At 47.6% G+C, this 19,830-nt stretch overlaps 1 protein-coding gene across 1 annotated transcript; it reads right to left on the bottom strand.

Annotated features, from left to right (window-relative positions):
• Positions 1–1,091: 1,091 nt before the first annotated feature.
• LOC306820500 (voltage-dependent calcium channel gamma-4 subunit-like) lies at positions 1,092–15,025 on the bottom strand. Its single transcript, XM_079338355.1, has 4 exons — positions 14,397–15,025; positions 9,516–9,599; positions 4,215–4,355; positions 1,092–3,017 (listed from the first exon to the last, which is right to left on the bottom strand). The coding sequence occupies exons 1-4, from the start codon at positions 14,617–14,619 to the stop codon at positions 2,464–2,466; spliced, it is 1,002 nt and encodes a 333-aa protein (XP_079194481.1). The 5' UTR covers positions 14,620–15,025; the 3' UTR covers positions 1,092–2,463.
• Positions 15,026–19,830: the final 4,805 nt, after the last annotated feature.

Genomic DNA, 19,830 nt, shown 5'->3' with positions numbered 1-19,830 from the left:
TTTAACAAGTTTAATCAACTAATAATTTACTGATTAGCGAGGGTGTTGATACGGCCTATCAGCACACCCCTGGTCTCAACCTCTTTCAGACTGGATGTAAAGCTTTCTTTTTTTACACACGTTTTTTGTCTCTTAAACCGTTTTCACAACTGCACTTCTGAAACAAGCAAGATAATTCTCAGAGGACTGCTGCAGAGATTCTCCTGATCTGGCAGTTCTGGCAAGATGTGACGTTGAAAAAAAAAAGATGAGAATAAATGAGAATATTTGCCTTTATATAAATGCTATATGAAGCTCAGTGGAATCACAAAAATCCACCAATGAGCGGAGAAGAACATACTGACGGACAGAAATCATAACGCAGCAGTTTAATTACGAGTATGGAGATCGTAGCGGCCGTGGTTCAAACAGTCACTGCTCTGACTCCACACACAGGATATAAACCTGCGTCTGGCTCCAGCTGAATATTCTGCTGCGTTTACACAACAGATAACTCCGACTTTCTGTGGAAAGGGTCTGTGGTAAGTCCAAGTTTGTGTTAACGCAGCTCCTCCTGCAAATACCAATGGTTTTTCAGGTGTGAAAGCCCTATTAGATAATTGTATTTATAGTTAATTTGTTGCCATGGCTGCATGGATATCATCCACAGGGAGCTCAACGTCGACGTGATGATCAGCCCTGCTTTAAATATCGATCACATAACAGCTCTCTGAGGTGTGTTTTTGGATGTCATCAAATATTCAATTAAAAAAAAACAGCACAGAAAGGTTGTAAAGGCATGTCTTGTTAATCAACAGCAACACATACAGCGTGATCTCACCTTGTTGTTTTTAACACACAGTTACTGTAACAGTCTGTCTGGCTCAGGTAAGAAAAAAAAACAGCATTCAAATCTGTCTGTCACGCTCTGCATGTCTAACAGTAGATCCACACATCATCCCTGAGTGTATGGAGAGCAATAAGAGCGTCTGTACAAAACATGTGAACACTGATACATCTCACTCAATACTGGAATCTACACATATTACCACCTGCATCTTCATATCTGGAATCTACACATGTTACCACCTGCATCTTCATATTTGTCAATATCTACAGAAATTCATCTTCACAGCAAACGTGTCAGTCAGAGCGTTTAGATGCAGTCAGAAAATCTATTTATTTATTATGTTAGTCTGACTAAAACTGGCCTAAAGTCGGACTAACACTGTGATTATAATGCAGCTGGGAGTCGATTTCTTTTGTCACGTTCTCAATCGAAGAAAGCCGAGAAGAGAACAATACAAAGGTATTAACATGGCGAGCGACGGAGCGAGAGCCACGCGCCTTTGGACAAACGATACAACAGTTTGTGTTGTGTCAGCCTTTGGACTTTCTGTTAAATCTGGTGTCTATACGACACACTTCTCAAACCTGTCTTTTCTTCTTAAACGTTGGCTGCGTCCGGTAAACCGATGTGACCGTACCTGCTGAAACACGCCATCATCACAAACTGCAACCTGGTTGAAAAGTGTGTTTCATTTCATTTCTATGTACCAGGCTCTAAACACACGTTTTCTTGTATTTGACTTCCTGCGTTTCTGGAGCAAGCCTCAAGTGGACACTTGAGGAACTGCGGGATTTTAAACCTCCGAATTAGTTTCATTTTTTCTAGACTTCGGTCTGTAAAGCGATTCCCTCTCGGCATACTGGGGCAAAGACAGCAGTCTGACGAAATGATCGAGCTTTAACCTTCACGTGATTCAATGCTGCATGTAAACGTGCTGACCGTGCGGTCGAGCCACAACACATTTTACACACTGTGACACAGGTTTCACATTCCTACTCAGTCGAGGTTATTGAGACACAGTTGAAGTATTTAAATGGCAGTGGAGAAGATTTAAGACTATCAGATTAAGTTAGCACCAGGTGTGTTAAGTTACAAATACAATACGATATAATACCAAAACAATCACATGAATCACGTCATCTTAGCAAACAAATCCGGAGATACTTTTGATGTTGAAAGAAGAAAAAATCGTTTCTCTTTCCAGTTTTCAGAAGGAAATCCTCGTTATCTGAAGTCCACTTCGTAGGATTCTTAAATTGATTATGACCTATATAGATTTTTATTCTTATGATCAGGAAATGTCTGATTCAATCAAAGAATATCAGAGTAAATCCACCAATTTTAGATTAATTTGAAGTCAGTGAGTGAGTACTCTTTAAAGATTGCTACGAAGTGTCTGCAGCTGTTTATAAATAGGATACTGAGCATCATCATTAAATGCAGTTTTCACTCGTCACCTTCCTTCAAATGAAGCACAGATTGGCAATGTTCTGGCACAGAGGGACGCAAAACAAAAACCATTTCCAGCCCTGACCTTTTCTGCGTCTCCGCTTCCTGAAGTAATCGTCCTTCCTCATCAACTCGACCACATGTAAAGAGTTTCACAAAGCCGAATGCACTAAAACCTCCCGACCTCATACAGGCGTGGTCCTCCTGTTCACGCCGTCTTTGAGATCTTTCTGGAAGCAGTTGTGGACTTGCAAAAACCCGGAGTCTCTCTCTGGACTGTAGGGTCCTATTGTCCCACTTGCACCCTTCAGAGGGTCCCTACTGAGGGCGTACAGTGATATGTCCCCCATGGGCAAACCAATCCCAAACCCTGCTCCTCCTCCACTCCCTCTGATCTTCATCCCCACCGGAGACGGATCGCGAGACGGGTCGGTCGACCTCGAACTGGACTGTGAGCGCCTCCGTCTGTAGCGGTAACTCGGGATGCGAGAGTACGGTGAAGAAGAGGAGGTCGTTTTGATGAAGTCCCGTCGGGCTCGGAAGCGCGTCTCTTTGTTTTTCTCGATGTATATGTTGACGGCGAGGACGCCCACTGACTCGGCGACGATGAAGGAGAGGGCGCCGAAGTAGAAAGACCAGCCGTAGTTGTACTGGCTCTTCTTGTCCTCGTCTTTCTTGTCGCTTGGATCTCCCGCGTTGCTCGAGATGTAAACGATGATGCCGATGATGTTACTCAGGCCTGATGAGAGAAGGACAGATGCACAGAGATATCAGTGAAGGGAAAACAATGTTGAAGCACACAAGTGGAATACAAACCTACAAACCTAACCTATACAGTCTATGAAGGGTTTCCATACTGTCAATTTAGCAACTTGGGAAGCAACCATAGATTGTAAGTATCACTGGTCGAAGCCTGGATGACGTCCTGCAGGGGGCGCTGGAGGTCTCAGCCTAACTTTCAGTCAGCGACAGGTGGAGAGCCGGAGCAGAGGCGGGTTTTTAAGCCTCCTGACGAACCGTTACATCACGTCCATCTGTCAATCAGGTCAGCCTGTCGCCTAACTTTGGATAACACACATCCTTCTTAAAATCAAAACAGAGGCGTTATGAAAAATTCAACCCCCGCACAGTGTGTTCCCATGACGATAATAACTAACCAGACCAGTATTGTTGTTTGTACCAGGCTGTGAACATGTTCATTTATGCTGTTTGAAATGCTTTTTCTGAATGGGTGTGACTTCTGGGGCTCCTGCAGCCAGCCTGCAGCGGACACTCGATGAACTGCAAGATTTACCACCTTCACATTATTTTCCCTCTTTTTTTCAATACTGGAGCTCAGCCACTTGGAAGCAACATGTGTCGGATCAAAAGTGAAACAAAAAATCCTTCACTTTTGTGTGTTAGTATTAATCATCAAATATTTTATTTCACTTCTGGTTTTTCACGACCACAAAATAACCACCATCTCTTCTTGGTTCGTTGCATCGCTGCTCATCTGTTTCTGGTGAGTCTGAGTTTAACAGTAAATTCACACAGAGGTCACTCTGGTTTACTTCAGCAGTATAAACAGTAAGAGAAATGTACACATGTTCTCCTGATTTACTTGCTATTAACACATCTTGAGTTTGCCAAAATAACCTCTTGATGCAGATATGTAAGAAGTCAAACATAGAGTGCTCAAGAGAGGAAGAGAACTCTTCTTCTTAAAATGCTTATTTGTTGAATGGGGGGGCTTGGTTGATCGGCTCTGATGCATTCGAGGGCGTTGGAAAATCTAAATGCTGCATGTTTATCTCAACAGCTCAGACTGACAAACAAAAAGGATTCAAAAGGAACACCTTCTGTAGAATAAGAAGTAACGTTACAGGACAGTTATAAAAGGACAGTTTGTATTTGTGTGTAGACAGTATCGAGCTGACAGTTAGTCTCAGCCAACCTGCAAACACAAACAGGATGCCAGCACTGAGCAGGATGTTGTTCCTTCTGCTGTAGATCCGTCCGACCGCGACACACAGGCCACCCAACATCAGCAGGATGGTGCTGAGGATGGGGAAGAGGCTCGACGCACGGGCTATACCTGCCGAGAGACAGAGTCAGAAACCTATCAAAAACAATACAAAACAAATGTAGTTCAATGATCTTTAGCGCTGTCACATTCCTGAATGACCAGTGAAAATCAACAGGACAGGGCTTCTGATATCAGCTTTGTCAACAACAATGGCGGAGGAGACAAGAGTCCAATGTCTTTTTAAGGTACAATTTGACTCACGATTCTCTTGTGCCATTTGTAATAAAAAAGGTTCCTCTCTGATTACCTTCACCTGCAGAGCATGCGTCTGCACATCGTCCACTAGCTAGCTATTATACAGCTACAGTTTGCATCATGACTCCGCCTCAGGTCTGGCTTAATTTGACCTTCTTTCAAGGCACTTTATTTCCATGATTACAGTGTCTCCCCCTGGTGTCTCCCCCTAATGTCTCCCCCTGGTTCTCCCCCCGTTGTCTCCACCTGGTGTCTCCCCCTAATGTCTCCCCCTGTTGTCTCCCCCTGGTTCTCCCCCCGTTGTCTCCCCTTGTTGTCTCCCTCTGGTGTCTCCCCCTGGTGTCTCCCCTGTTGTCTCCCTCTGGTGTCTCCCCCTAATGTCTCCCCCTGTTGTCTCCCCCTGGTGTCCCCCCCTGTTGTCTCCCCCTGTTGTCTCCACCTGGTGTCTCCCCCTAGTGTCTCCCCCTGGTGTCTCCCCCTGTTGTCTCCCCCTGGTTCTCCCCCCGTTGTCTCCCCCTGGTGTCTCCCCCTGGTGTCTCCCCCTGTTGTCTCCCCCTGGTTCTCCCCCCGTTGTCTCCCCCTGTTGTCTCCCCCTGGTGTCTCCCCTGTTGTCTCCCCCTGGTGTCTCCCCCTCATGTCTCCCCCTGTTGTCGCCCCCTGGTGTCTCCCCCTGTTGTCTCCACCTGGTGTCTCCCCCTAGTGTCTCCCCCTGGTGTCTTCCCCTGTTGTCTCCCCCTGGTTCTCCCCCCGTTGTCTCCCCCTGGTGTCTCCCCCTGTTGTCTCCCCCTGGTTCTCCCCCCGTTGTCTCCACCTGGTGTCTCCCCCTGGTTCTCCCCCCTTTGTCTCCCCCTGTTGTCTCCCTCTGGTGTCTCCCCCTGGTGTCTCCCCTGTTGTCTCCCCCTGGTTCTCCCCCCGTTGTCTCCACCTGGTGTCTCCCCCTGGTGTCTCCCCCTGGTTCTCCCCCCGTTGTCTCCCCCTGTTGTCTCCCTCTGGTGTCTCCCCCTGGTGTCTCACCTGTTGTCTCCACCTGGTGTCTCCCCCTAGTGTCTCCCCTGGTGTCTCCCCCTGTTGTCTCCCCCTGGTGTCTCCCCTGTTGTCTCCCCCCATTGTCTCCCCCTGTTGTCTCCCTCTGGTGTCTCCCCCTGGTGTCTCCCCCTGGTGTCTCCCCCTAATGTCTCCCCCTGTTGTCGCCCCCTGGTGTCCCCCCTGTTGTCTCCCCCTGTTGTCTCCACCTGGTGTCTCCCCCTAGTGTCTCCCCCTGGTGTCTCCCCCTGTTGTCTCCCCCTGTTGTCTCCCCCTGGTTCTCCCCCCGTTGTCTCCCCCTGGTTCTCCCCCCGTTGTCTCCACCTGGTGTCTCCCCCTGGTTCTCCCCCCTTTGTCTCCCCCTGTTGTCTCCCTCTGGTGTCTCCCCCTGGTGTCTCCCCTGTTGTCTCCCCCTGGTTCTCCCCCCGTTGTCTCCACCTGGTGTCTCCCCCTGGTGTCTCCCCCTGGTTCTCCCCCCGTTGTCTCCCCCTGTTGTCTCCCTCTGGTGTCTCACCTGTTGTCTCTCCCTGTTGTCTCCCCCTGTTGTCTCCACCTGGTGTCTCCCCCTAGTGTCTCCCCTGGTGTCTCCCCCTGTTGTCTCCCCCTGGTTCTCCCCCCGTTGTCTCCCCCTGGTGTCTCCCCCTGGTTCTCCCCCCGTTGTCTCCCCCTGTTGTCTCCCTCTGGTGTCTCCCCCTGGTGTCTCCCCTGTTGTCTCCCCCTGGTGTCTCCCCCTAATGTCTCCCCCTGTTGTCGCCCCCTGGTGTCCCCCCCTGTTGTCTCCCCCTGGTTCTCCCCCCGTTGTCTCCCCCTGGTGTCTCCCCCTGGTGTCTCCCCCTGTTGTCTCCCCCTGGTTCTCCCCCCGTTGTCTCCACCTGGTGTCTCCCCCTTGTGTCTCCCCCTGGTTCTCCCCCCTTTGTCTCCCCCCGTTGTCTCCCCCTGTTGTCTCCCTCTGGTGTCTCCCCCTGGTGTCTCCCCTGTTGTCTCCCCCTGGTGTCTCCCCCTAATGTCTCCCCCTGTTGTCGCCCCCTGGTGTCCCCCCCTGTTGTCTCCCCCTGGTTCTCCCCCCGTTGTCTCCCCCTGGTGTCTCCCCCTGGTGTCTCCCCCTGTTGTCTCCCCCTGGTTCTCCCCCCGTTGTCTCCACCTGGTGTCTCCCCCTTGTGTCTCCCCCTGGTTCTCCCCCCTTTGTCTCCCCCTGTTGTCTCCCCCTGGTTCTCCCCCCGTTGTCTCCACCTGGTGTCTCCCCCTGGTTCTCCCCCCTTTGTCTCCCCCTGTTGTCTCCCTCTGGTGTCTCCCCCTGGTGTCTCCCCTGTTGTCTCCCCCTGGTTCTCCCCCCGTTGTCTCCCCCTGTTGTCTCCCTCTGGTGTCTCCCCCTGGTGTCTCACCTGTTGTCTCCACCTGGTGTCTCCCCCTAGTGTCTCCCCTGGTGTCTCCCCCTGTTGTCTCCCCCTGGTGTCTCCCCCTAATGTCTTCCCCTGGTTCTCCCCCCGTTGTCTCCCCCTGTTGTCTCCCTCTGGTGTCTCCCCCTGGTGTCTCCCCTGTTGTCTCCCCCTGGTGTCTCCCCTGTTGTCTCCCCCTGGTTCTCCCCCCGTTGTCTCCACCTGGTGTCTCCCCCTGGTATCTCCCCCTGGTTCTCCCCCCATTGTCTCCCCCTGTTGTCTCCCTCTGGTGTCTCCCCCTGGTGTCTCCCCCTGGTGTCTCCCCCTAATGTCTCCCCCTGTTGTCGCCCCCTGGTGTCCCCCCTGTTGTCTCCCCCTGTTGTCTCCACCTGGTGTCTCCCCCTAGTGTCTCCCCCTGGTGTCTCCCCCTGGTTCTCCCCCCGTTGTCTCCCCCTGGTTCTCCCCCCGTTGTCTCCACCTGGTGTCTCCCCCTGGTTCTCCCCCCTTTGTCTCCCCCTGTTGTCTCCCTCTGGTGTCTCCCCCTGGTGTCTCCCCTGTTGTCTCCCCCTGGTTCTCCCCCCGTTGTCTCCACCTGGTGTCTCCCCCTGGTGTCTCCCCCTGGTTCTCCCCCCGTTGTCTCCCCCTGTTGTCTCCCTCTGGTGTCTCACCTGTTGTCTCCCCCTGTTGTCTCCACCTGGTGTCTCCCCCTAGTGTCTCCCCTGGTGTCTCCCCCTGTTGTCTCCCCCTGGTTCTCCCCCCGTTGTCTCCCCCTGGTGTCTCCCCCTAATGTCTCCCCCTGGTTCTCCCCCCGTTGTCTCCCCCTGTTGTCTCCCTCTGGTGTCTCCCCCTGGTGTCTCCCCCTGGTGTCTCCCCCTAATGTCTCCCCCTGTTGTCGCCCCCTGGTGTCTCCCCCTGTTGTCTCCCCCTGGTTCTCCCCCCGTTGTCTCCCCCTGGTGTCTCCCCCTGTTGTCTCCCCCTGGTTCTCCCCCCGTTGTCTCCACCTGGTGTCTCCCCCTTGTGTCTCCCCCTGGTTCTCCCCCCTTTGTCTCCCCCTGGTGTCTCCCCCTGGTATCTCCCCCTGGTTCTCCCCCCGTTGTCTCCCCCTGTTGTCTCCCTCTGGTGTCTCCCCCTGGTGTCTCACCTGTTGTCTCCCCCTGTTGTCTCCCCCTGTTGTCTCCACCTGGTGTCTCCCCCTAGTGTCTCCCCTGGTGTCTCCCCCTGTTGTCTCCCCCTGGTTCTCCCCCCGTTGTCTCCACCTGGTGTCTCCCCCTGGTGTCTCCACCTGGTGTATCACCCTGTTGTCACCCCTTGGTGTCTCCCTCTGGTGTCTCCCCCTGGTGTCTCCCCTGTTGTCTCCCCCTGGTTCTCCCCCCGTTGTCTCCCCCTGTTGTCTCCACCTGGTGTCTCCCCCTAGTGTCTCCCCCTGGTGTCTCCCCCTGTTGTCTCCCCCTGGTTCTCCCCCCGTTGTCTCCCCCTGGTTCTCCCCCCGTTGTCTCCACCTGTTGTCTCCCCCTGGTTCTCCCCCCGTTGTCTCCACCTGGTGTCTCCCCCTGGTGTCTCCACCTGGTGTATCACCCTGTTGTCACCCCCTGGTATCTCCCTCTGGTGTCTCCCCCTGGTGTCTCCCCCTGGTGTCTCCACCTGGTTCTCCCCCCGTTGTCTCCACCTGGTGTCTCCACCTGGTGTCTCCCCCTAGTGTCTCCCCTGGTTCTCCCCCCGTTGTCTCCCCCTGGTGTCTCCACCTGGTGTCTCCCCCTGGTGTCTCCACCTGGTTCTCCCCCCGTTGTCTCCCCCTGGTGTCTCCACCTGGTGTCTCCCCCTGGTGTCTCCACCTGGTTCTCCCCCCGTTGTCTCCCCCTGGTGTCTCCACCTGGTGTCTCCCCCTGGTGTCTCCACCTGGTGTCTCCCCCTCGTTCTCCCCCCGTTGTCTCCCCCTGTTGTCTCCCCCTGGTGTCTCACCTGTTGTCTCCCCCTGGTTCTCCCCCCGTTGTCTCCACCTGGTGTATCACCCTGTTGTCACCCCCTGGTGTCACCAGAGGGAGACCCAGGATGAGACAAATCTAAAATAAAATAAACGTTATATGATCTGATAAGTGTTCTTCTCTCCCACAAACCTGAAATATTACGATCTCTCAGCTGTCTTTTCATTTTTCTCCCTTCTATTCCGTCTGTTTTATCGCGGCTTGTTTAAAAAAGGGAAACCGTGCGACTTCTTGATCCAGCAGGTGTCGCACTCGAGCTCCAATATGAAATCAAAACAAGCCACAGTTAGGCCACGCCTCCTCTGGAAGGAAGCGTCCGCTCTCCTCCAGCGACACACCCCTATAACCTCTCTTCCCTCGCGCTCGTACAAATGACAAACTCTCTTACTCAACATCAAACAGCATCACTTCATCATCTCTCCAGCTCAAACTACTGTCATGACATCAGCCTTTTATGGAGGAGGGATGGCAATGTCACGACACATTAAGTACCGGGGTGATAACTCAATCACCACTCCAAGAGAAGAAAAAAAGAGAGGGACCATAGAGTGTCGGTGGACGTGTCAGAAGACGAAGAGGTTGCAGTGACTTACGTAAGATGTACTCGGAGCTGTCTGTGTCGTAGTCGTTATCATCCGGGAAGTGATTGATTCGAAAACAGCTCCCTTTGTTGATACCTGCAGAGAAGCCAAAAAGCACAGTGAGCGTGAGTGAGGGGACGACAATGACGACAAGGAAATAAACATTTCCTTTTATAATACACAAAAGGTACTGAGTCAAAATGCAACTTTAATTTAAAGTTATGGAATATTTTAGTCTCTTCTTGGGAAAGAATATCCAAACCACCGCTGAGCTGTATTTTACCTCTAACCATGTCAGAGCATATTTGAGGGCAGGCTGCTGTGGATCTGAGGCCCTCGGGCACCTTCTATTCAAAGACCCCGATCCTCGTCTCCACAGAGAAAATCTTCCCTCCACTTATAAGAGAATAAAACATCGGAGCATTATGAATATTGAAAGGAATTAAAAAGTCAGACGACTGATTTTGCTGCATCACTCATCGTCATTTTTGTTGTTAGTGCTTTCAGTCGGGAGTAGATTTGTTACGATACACCGACTTTTGATAGTGTATTTGTTACCATGACAACTAAAAAAGAAGTTAAAGACACCCAATATTGGATCATTTCTTGTTTTTTTTATTCAAAAAGTTTGAATGTAAATTTCTGCACACTGTTTATATTGCACAAATTAGTAAAACAGTTTGTCCAGCGGTTAGTGCTCGGCCCATGTACAGAGGCTATAGTCCTCTAAGTGGGTGGCCCAGGTTCGATTCCAACCTGAGGCTCCTTTCCTGCATGTCAGTCCCAACTCTGTCCCTCCACTATGTCCACCGTCTGATCACTACAGACAAAAAGGCACAAAAAGACCCGAAACAAATCTTTCAATCTGTTTAAATAAATCTATTGAATCTATAAACCCTCTCTATTTCAGCCCTGCTCAGAACAGGCTGTTTCTGTGTCTGTAGCTTTAAATATGTAAATGAGCGGTGTCTGACCACGCCCCCTCTCTGTAAGGGCTCGGGTGTACTCGCTGCTTTCTGGCTCCATGTCCTATTGTTTACGGTGAGAAGGCAGACTCAGAGGGCAGAACAAACACCTAGCTGTGGGAGTGTCACCCACCTGGGGGAGGGGCTACTGCCCTTTGTGATGTCATGAAGGGAACATCTCCAAACGGCCTGTTTGAGCAGACATTTTCTGAAAAGTGGAGCAGGCAGAAGACGGAGAGGATGGAGATCTCTCATCATTGGAGGGTTTGTAAACAGACTGGAGACACATGTTAGAGTTTAACATGGGACTTCTGTGGAAGAGACGAGGGTGGAATAAAAGTCGAGATGACGTGATGAGTATCTTCACTCCTTCTGTTCTCATGCCCAGTTTTAACGACTCTTATCACCATCATGTCTCCTTTATCTCACTGATCTGCTCCCTGCTATTTAAAATATTTTTCACTCTCGGATTCTTTTGCATTTTTTATGAAACAAGCACGCACAATCAATACGAAGACACAGTTAGCGTGTAATATATCCAAGCTTGGTGTGTGAGTGGATCTCCAGTGGCTCCTATATTTATAAGATCAGTGTTTCAGTAACTGGATGTGTGTGAGTTCCCAGTCGTGGCTCCCAAAGAAGAGAAGAAGAGCAATGTGAAAGATGACAAAATCTGATGATAAGTTTTCTTTAGTGAGATTGTACAGAAGGGTAAATATTTGTTTGAATACACAGAAGGCTAGAGAGTTGATAACGACAGGCGTGACGGTGAAGACGAGAGAGAGAGAGAGAGAGAGAGAGAGAGAGAGAGAGAGAGAGAGGGAGCTCCCCAGAGCCCGTCTGTCTGAGAGAGCCGAGCCCATCATTTATTACTCAGCATAGCTTCACCATGGCAACCTCCTCCCCGGCAACCCAGAATCACATTTCTAGCTCTGCTTCTCAGAGGATGCCTTTGACATCTTACTAATGCATTCACCAGGCTAGCACACTCGCGCACACAAACTCTCGCAACGCCACAAAAGCAGAGAGCAGACTTTCAAAATGGAGGAGCTTAAACAATCAGATAAAGAGGAAAAACTCTGACTGCACATGAGCAGCATTTCTCCGTCTGAAGTTGAAACTAATGTCTCCTTCAAACACGTCACATTGTCGAGTGCTTCCCCGGCATGTTCAGCGTTTACGGTTGCCTCTCTTAAGTGAGACTTCTTGTTGGATTTCGGCTTGACTGACCGCAGGATAACTTGAAATTGTTTCCACTAAATGCTCGCTTGCTGTCTTTTCGGACTTCCAGTGAACCTCCTGCTTGTTTTACAAGACACTGCTCTCATACAAATGTATGTGTGGCACAAAGAGATGAGCCTCATTTCTCCCACAGGGTTAGCCAACACGTCCTCGGGCCGACCCATTATTTAGACCTAATGAAACAGGTTTCCACTGCGTCTTGTTTCTGTTCCTGGAAGAGATTACCTCTGGAAAGTCAAATGAATAGACAATGAAAGCCATGTGTGCACCATGACAACAGTCAGTGTAGCGACAGTGCAGCAGATATGTGAGAGAGAAAAACGATATCATGTGTGTTACTTTTCATCCCAGCTCTCTTCTTTCATTTCCTTTTATGTGAGCGGCATGGGGAGCACTGCACCTCACTTCTGCAGATGATGTTCTCCAGGGTTTAAAACAAGAGAGAGAGAGAGAGAGAGAGAGAGCGAACATATCTTTTGATTAACTTAACAGAAAAGCCATAAATAGAAGCACTTTTTTTTCTTCTTCAAGATTTCGGCAGGAGTGGTGAGAGTGCAGAGCAAAAGTGCACAGAGTGTGACTTCAGTAATTGCTGCAATCATCTGCATGTAGGGACAAACCGTCTGCTAACTTGAACCCGCCACCCACAACCAAGTCAAGCCTCTCACACGCCTGAGAGATGCTGCCTTCATGACACGTGGAAAGATAGGAAATTCAAGAGCTTCTTCGAGCTTTATTTTTGGAGTATTTCTTGTGATTTAAACTTTTGATATTCTCTTTGGCGAAGTGTGTAAATACTATGGCTGTCAGTGTTGACGGGCTAATCGAGATGTGATTAAACTCTGAAATATTTGAATACTTTTATTTTGAACTGCATTTATCACATGCCCTTTTGTCCCTTTGGATCATTGGTTCCCAGCCTGGGGGGGCCAAAGATCTCATGGAGGGGGCGCAAGACTTTGTCTGCTCTTCTTAGCTTTTCTTGAATTTAATTCTCCAAGGTTAAAAATAAAATAAAAAAATGAAAGTCACTGCTTTAGAGGTATCTTGGGTAAGTCTCCTTGTAATCTCAGTTAAAAGAAAGAGGAAGACCCCTCTGCATCTTTGAATGGTTAATATTACTTTACATAACTCCCTGCTGAAGAGTCAAAGTCGTATCCACCACAAGACATCAAACATTGACCTCTGCTATCGCTCCTTTCAGCTGTTAGACCTCAGTTTGGGATCCATACCAAGTTGCTTTAAATTGATGCTGTTTACCTTTAAACTACCGGAAGTTCCTTAGTTTCCTTCAAAATAAAAGCAGGTTTGTATCCAAGTAGGAAGTAAAGTACCCTTAGCTTCAGACAGTACAAACATTTTTAAAAGATCAACTGTTTTCAAATGCAAAAGATTGGAATTTTAAACATGTTATTAAAATGCAATTGATATCGATTAACTATCGAGATTAAGTATTTAGAAATGTACGTTTCAGTTCATCAAGTAAAAACTGAATGAAGCTCATCGTTTAGCTGAACATTTCTCTAACATCTTTGTGTGACTCCTAACCTCCTAATAATGCCACTGAACTCGTTTTCTTTTGTTGCTGAATCAGAGATATCGATATTTATTCCAGCCGATTTCAGAACCTGCTAAAAACTCCTCACAGGAGTTTTAACAAGTTAGCAACTGCTGTTTCCGAATGTCAGCGAGTCAGCGTTGATCACCTTGTCGGATGTCTTGTAAGTGTGAAGTTATTGATTAGTCGTGGGGGGGTTTCAGCACCAGCAGCAGTGGACAGCGCCACAGAAGGCAGGGCTGTGACGTCACTAGAAACCACCTTCACTGACCGGCTGCTGCGCGCTGCTGTGCCTCTGTTGATCAACGAAGCTCAGGATAAACCGTGATTCATTGCACTTTATTTTCTAGTAAGGTGATCGAGCGCGATGTTGTGTAAACGTGTCCAAACAAAAACGAGCCGCAACCCAAAAGTCCTCTGACGCGCCTCGCGCAGCATCACAACAGCTATTTGACTGTTTTAACAAAAGCAAGGCTATTATTTGGCTTGAACGACTTTATATAATTTAATGAGTCTCAGCTGATTCCTTGACGAAGCTTAATGAGAAAATAATGTCAAAACCTTCTTAAAACAACAGTTTCAAAAGCGACACTTCCTTGGCTTCATATTTAAAACACGAAATCTCCTTTTCAAGGCTGGATTTCCTGATCTGCTCATTGAATCTTCTTTTTCAGTCACACATTTGATCATTTTTTTTAAAGGGAAAATAAAAAGTTTAAGCATTACGCACGCACAACACCGCCTTTACGCGCAACAAGCTGCAGCTTTCCCCCCTCATACTGACGTGTCAATCTAACTTTTTCAAAGCTATAGAAATGAGAATGACCACTCTGCACCCATTGTGCATTCACATTTTCGGTGCGTCATCACACCAAACCAAAAGGGACGTATTTGTCCAAAGTAAGGTTCCTGATTTCCCAACAGGTGCATTCGTCAAACATCCATTTTAATTTCTCTAGTTAAGACATTAAGACAGATGTTTTAACCTTTGAAGTATAACCTTTCCCTCTCCAAAAAAATGAAACATCTGTAGGAAAAGAGCTGGGAGTAACATGCTACACACGTTCTGTAATTAAAAACAAAAAGTTCGTAGGATAAAGGTAATTCACTTCTTTGACTTAGTTTTACCTTCGATGCAGCAGATCCTCCACAGCCCGGAGTGCGTCAGGTCGCCTTTCACTTTCTTGCTTTGCACCTGGTTGTCGTCCGCGGTGACATTCGTGGCGTTGCATATGTACGCCCGGGAGTAAAGCCAGTAGTCGGTGCCGATGGCGATGGTCATGAGACTGAAGGCGGCAAAGGCCCCTATAACGGCCAGCAGAGTCTGAACCCCTCGGTCACACCATGCCATGGTGGCTCATAGTGTGTGTAATCATCCACAGCAGCTTACGCACACGGCGGGGAGCGCGTGGAGCAAAGGATCACCGCGGTCCGAGGAAGCGCGCGCGCCTCTCGCGGGTTTTCCGTCTCTTCAAACCAAGTCTCGATCCTCACGTCCCCTTCCTCCTTAAAACGAGTCCAAAAAAGTTTCTCAGATTGACAAAATCGCTGCATTTGTTTGGCTCCTTCGAGTCGAGTGGACGGATGTTAAACTGTGCTACAGGTGGACAAATGTGCAAAAGCATTACTTGACCGTTCACTATGTTCTCCTAAATCTAAAGCAACTTCATATCTTAACCACTGAAACGCCTTCCTTACTGTGTCCAATGCAACATTAAACTGCACTGTTTAATAAAAGATGCTCTATCGATCATCCAGACCACACCTTCCACAGCTGGAGCCAAGCCAATGAGAGGCAGCTGCTGGAGGGTGACAACATCCGATCTACATCAACATATAGACCACAGCAGTGTTAGATAACTGAAACACTTACATGGAAACACAAGCAATGTGTCCTATGTGTACAAAAACACAACACATAAAGGCAACACTCAAGTGACCTTTCCGTAAGTTCAGAAAAAGGCTTCAAATCTGTTAAAATAAAAAAAAAAACAGCCAAGCTCAGGATGAAAACACCAGCACTGACGGCTCAGTGGAGATGTGCGGGATCTGAATCCAGACGCAGCAGCTTGAAAGAAGCTGAACGCTGAAACATTTCTTTAAACATTCACAGAAAACACTTTGAAGATGGAGCCGCCTGCCTGCTTCATCAATCAGCTCCTAAAGTTGAATTATAAGACTCAGAAGTTCACTACAGGCAGATATGATGCAGAATTCTGTCTGTCACTTTAAGCCCTGAGCTGTGTGCAGTGGGGGGTCTTTCTCTATGTTTCACACTGACACAGAGGGAGGGAGGGGATGATGCTCATGGATTGGCAGCAGCTTCTGCTCTTTGTGCTGTTCTGTATCTTGAGCCTGATCCCCAAACCCCGGAGTCTGAGTCACTTCCTGTTTCCCACAGAGGAGAGCAGAAAGAGTCTCAAAGGGTGTGTGTGTGTGTGTGTGTGTGTGTGTGTGTGTGTGTGTGTGTGTGTGTGTGTGTGTGTGTGTGTGTGTGTGTCTGCATTTAGAGAGAGGGGCTGGAAATATTACAGGCCAGTGAGGAAGGAAGAGGAGACAAAAAGGGGACGGGAGACATAGTGAAATGAGTGGATGGACAACACTGAGCACATAAGTATGGTGGCCCTGAAGGTCAACTGCAAAAACAATCGCAAAAGCGTTTTGGTGAGTCGCTAAACGTGTCCCTGAACACTGTTTACGTTTCTGTGGGAAGAGCAAAATGTAAACATGGGGAGGACTTGTCCAATCACAAACAAGCAGTGGAGTTCTACACTCCTCTGAAACTGTTTTTCAGGAAGTTAAATGTTTTTATGTTTCACGACATCTTTGTGTCTTTTTCTGCATTTCTTTAATCGTCTTTGTGATTCTGTAAATGAGGCGACTCCTTTCCAATTAGACATCTTTTTAAGCTGCACGATGTCCGATGTCTCTTACCCAGCCTCCACCTGTGGGCTCAACCTGGGGGGGTTTAAAGATGTCGTCCAATCTGTCCTCACATTTTTGCATGTAAACTGAAAGTCTAAGAGGTGAGACCAAACACAAACTATCTTCTGCTGCAATAAATGTTTTAAATGAATACATACGTGAGTTGTGTGACTGAAATATTTTTATATACTTTTGGGCCTTATTTATTCATGCATTTATTGAAAAGATTTCGCCGCTGACCTTCATGCCACCGGAGGTCAGACATCACAGGTTTCACATTTTACAGAGGGAAAGGCTGAAAACACTTTCTGCTGTGAAGCAGCACAGAAGCTGCTGCCTGGACTTTGTTTCTCTCTCATCATTTTGTTGTGTGAAACAGAATATACTTGTGTTTGTTTCTGTCTGATGTCAAGGCTTTTTTTTTTTTTTTTTTAGATTTGGACTGTTTTACATTTAAAGCTCCGATGCTTTCAATTCAAATCAGACTATTCCTGCAGCTCTGTCATTAAAGGTTGTTAAACCCAGCAGGAATGGACTGTGACAAAATTCTTTCAGCACACATTTCTGAAGTATTTCACATTTTAAAAAATCCCCTCTCACTCTCAGCACAGCAGAAGGGAATGTGGACTCAGCTTTGCACAGAATGCGTTCAATGACCATGTGGAAAAAATACAAAAATAAATAAAAAGTATTTCCAATCAGAAGAGATAAATTAAGAGTTTACGATTAATTATTCAACAGTTCAGGAATAGATAAATGTGCAATGTCTTTGGACACCTTCATGATGAAGTGGGGCCGATAGCAGGCTAGCATTACGAGCTTTAATAAAAAAAGATTTGATTCTGATTGGTCAAGAGGCTTTTCCTTATTAGACCACTGTTTTGAGGAAGAACAAACCGTTACTAAGAAAAGCAGAAAAAGTACGAAGGACATGGTTCAAGTCGAAGCTTAACTTTAAGAGGTCTGAAGGTCCGTTTACTTTTTAAGATGTGCAGTAACGGTCTGACTGAGATGAAGTGAAGACGTCACTTAAAGTAAACAGGTAACAGATGTTTTAAAGAATCCTCAAAGGAAAAATTAGATGTGATGAAACTTGACCTTCATTCAATGCAAATGTATAAATACATATATGTTTGTATTTTATGGACATGTTGTTGTTTTTGTTTAATTTTAAAGACGTATTTTTGGCCATTTTATGCCTTTATTACAGATTACAGTATTACGGTAGGACAGTGGATAGAGAACGACATCAGGGAGAGAGAGAGAGGGGATTGATAAGCGGGAAGGGAGCCACAGGCCGGAGCCGGGTTGCCCGCATGAAGACTATAGCCTCAATACATGGGGACGCACGCAATAACCACTGTGCCACCAGCGCCCCCAATCTTCCTATCTCATCAGACATGAAGGAAACCTGCTGTGTTGAAGCTTCTCTGACAACAATGCAGCAGCCAGTATGTCCTCCTTCTAACTTTAGATTCTGCTCCTGAATGCTCTGGATTTGATTGGACCAGAGAAGGTAGGCGGGGCTTTGAAGGCCGTTTTGGACGCCCCTGGGTTTGCCAGATATGAGAGCAGTTATCAGGTGAACAGGTGTTGCAGCGATGGAAGCGGGCAGTGGAACTGCTTCAGATAGAAGTGATTGTACCCGAGCTAAAAAGCCTCTGCATGTTTCTAATAAGCTCCAGCAGCAGAAAGATGCTTTTGAAACATGGAGAGAGGTTAGAACGCAGAAAGGTTGACAGACCCATGCAGAGCTGGCTAAACACTGAAGCTACAGTGTCCACCACATGTAGAGCTGGCTAAACACTGAAGCTACAGTGTCCACCACATGCAGAGCTGTGTGAGAGGAGGGGGGGAGACAGCTCTCTGTGATGATTAGAGTTTAGACTGCAGTACACATTTTAAAAAGACACACATGGTAAACTTCCTGTTCTGCATTCTGTCTGATTGCTGCCATGTTGGCCTCCCAGCTCGCCTGTATAGAGTGTCTGTAGATCATTTAGAGCCAAGGGGCCACTGATGAGGAGTTTAATTCTCATCATCACCATGCTCCAGAGGTCTTTTCAACTTTACTCCCACCTCTCTGCTCTCTCCAGCCTCTCCATTGTCCCTGACGCTGGCAATCTCCTCTGCCAGCTTCCTCGACTCTCCAGGCATTTTTTAATCATCCAAAGCCAAGAAAAGACTCCTCTGTGACCTCGCCGAACTTTCTCCACCAGTTCAGCAGTCAAAAATGTTGATAAGAGTTTTTTGGCTGCTTTTATATTGCCCTTCTTCCCTCCCAGCTTGAGTGGCTGCCACAGTCTGGGTTTTGCAAGGAGAGGGATTAATGCTGCACGGCTTCCTGGGGTTACAGCATTAGTGGGAGTGTCAATGAGACGGCGCTCTCTAGATAAAAAAAGAAAATAAAAAATTGGAGGCCTTATCAAGGAAGTAAGATGACATTTCTTTAAAATGATTTCATGAAAATTCTGGGCTGATTTGGGCAAAGGAGGAAGCCTTTCGATCTCGTGGAGAGAAGTTAGACGAGGATGAGAGATCAACAAAGGAAAGACGGAAGTAAACATGGGAAGCTGGACATGCTGATGAGAGATACCAGCTGAGATGAGGCAGCAGAAGTTCAGCTTGGAATTAAAAAACATGATTTCAAGCTTCACGAGCCTGAAACACCGAGCAGTGCACGGCAGTTTCTTATATCATAACATGACATAAGACAAAGGAAATGTGAGAAAACACTCAAAGATGTGAACAAGCTGCAACCTGCAGTTCTTCGAGTGTCCACTTGAGGCTGGCTGCAGAAGCACCAGGAAGTCAACCCCATTCAAAAAAAAAGCCAGATTTTAATGCAGAACTTAACACTTAACATGCCTAATGAGAAAAAATACAACTAAGTTGGTCTGATTGTAACTGCATTGGTTTATTTTTTTAAATGGGCACTGCAAGCAGAAAAAAATGGTGGACACTCTTATGCATGATGTTTCTTTGTTGACATCTGTGTAAGTTTTGGAAACACTTTTGTTGAGATCATTAACTTAAATGTTGTATGTGAAGAGGCAAGCTCTAACTAGTCCACCAAATTATATTTATTTTTTTGTCCTTCATCATTTATAAACACGCCAAAGGGAAGCTGTGGTAGAGACGTCTCCCAAACGGATGGTCGGGGGTTCGATCCCCAGCTCCTGCAGCTACACGCCCGATGTGTCCTTGAGCAAAAAAACTTTGCCCGAAGTTGCTCCCTCTGCTTTGCTAACTGTGTGTGAATGTGTATGAATGGATTTGTTACTTCTGCAGGTCACTTCACGCAGCAGCCTCTACCATCAGTGTGTGAATGTGTCGGTGTGACGTGTGGTGTGAGAGCGCGTTGAGATGGCAGAAGACGAGAGAAGAAATAAACCAAGCTCATGTCCTACATAAGTTACATATAGTTGTATTACTACAGGACTTAATCCACTTTCTAAAAGGTAACAAGAGTTTGACAGATGACAACAGCGAACACTTACATTAGCAGCATGTTTGCATGAATTGTTTAAAACATGCTTCCTCTGTTATATATAAAAAAAGATAACTAGATCTCTAGAGATAATGGGAATCTTTCAGTGTAATGTGCAGAGCGATAGGACTGCCTGACTCTCTCCCT

The sequence above is a fragment of the Symphodus melops genome (genome assembly GCF_947650265.1).
Source record: "Symphodus melops genome assembly, chromosome: 2".
In the NCBI taxonomy this organism is placed as follows: domain Eukaryota; kingdom Metazoa; phylum Chordata; class Actinopteri; order Labriformes; family Labridae; genus Symphodus; species Symphodus melops.
Note: the sequence above shows the minus strand (reverse complement) of the source record. Positions and strands in the feature narration are given on the sequence as shown.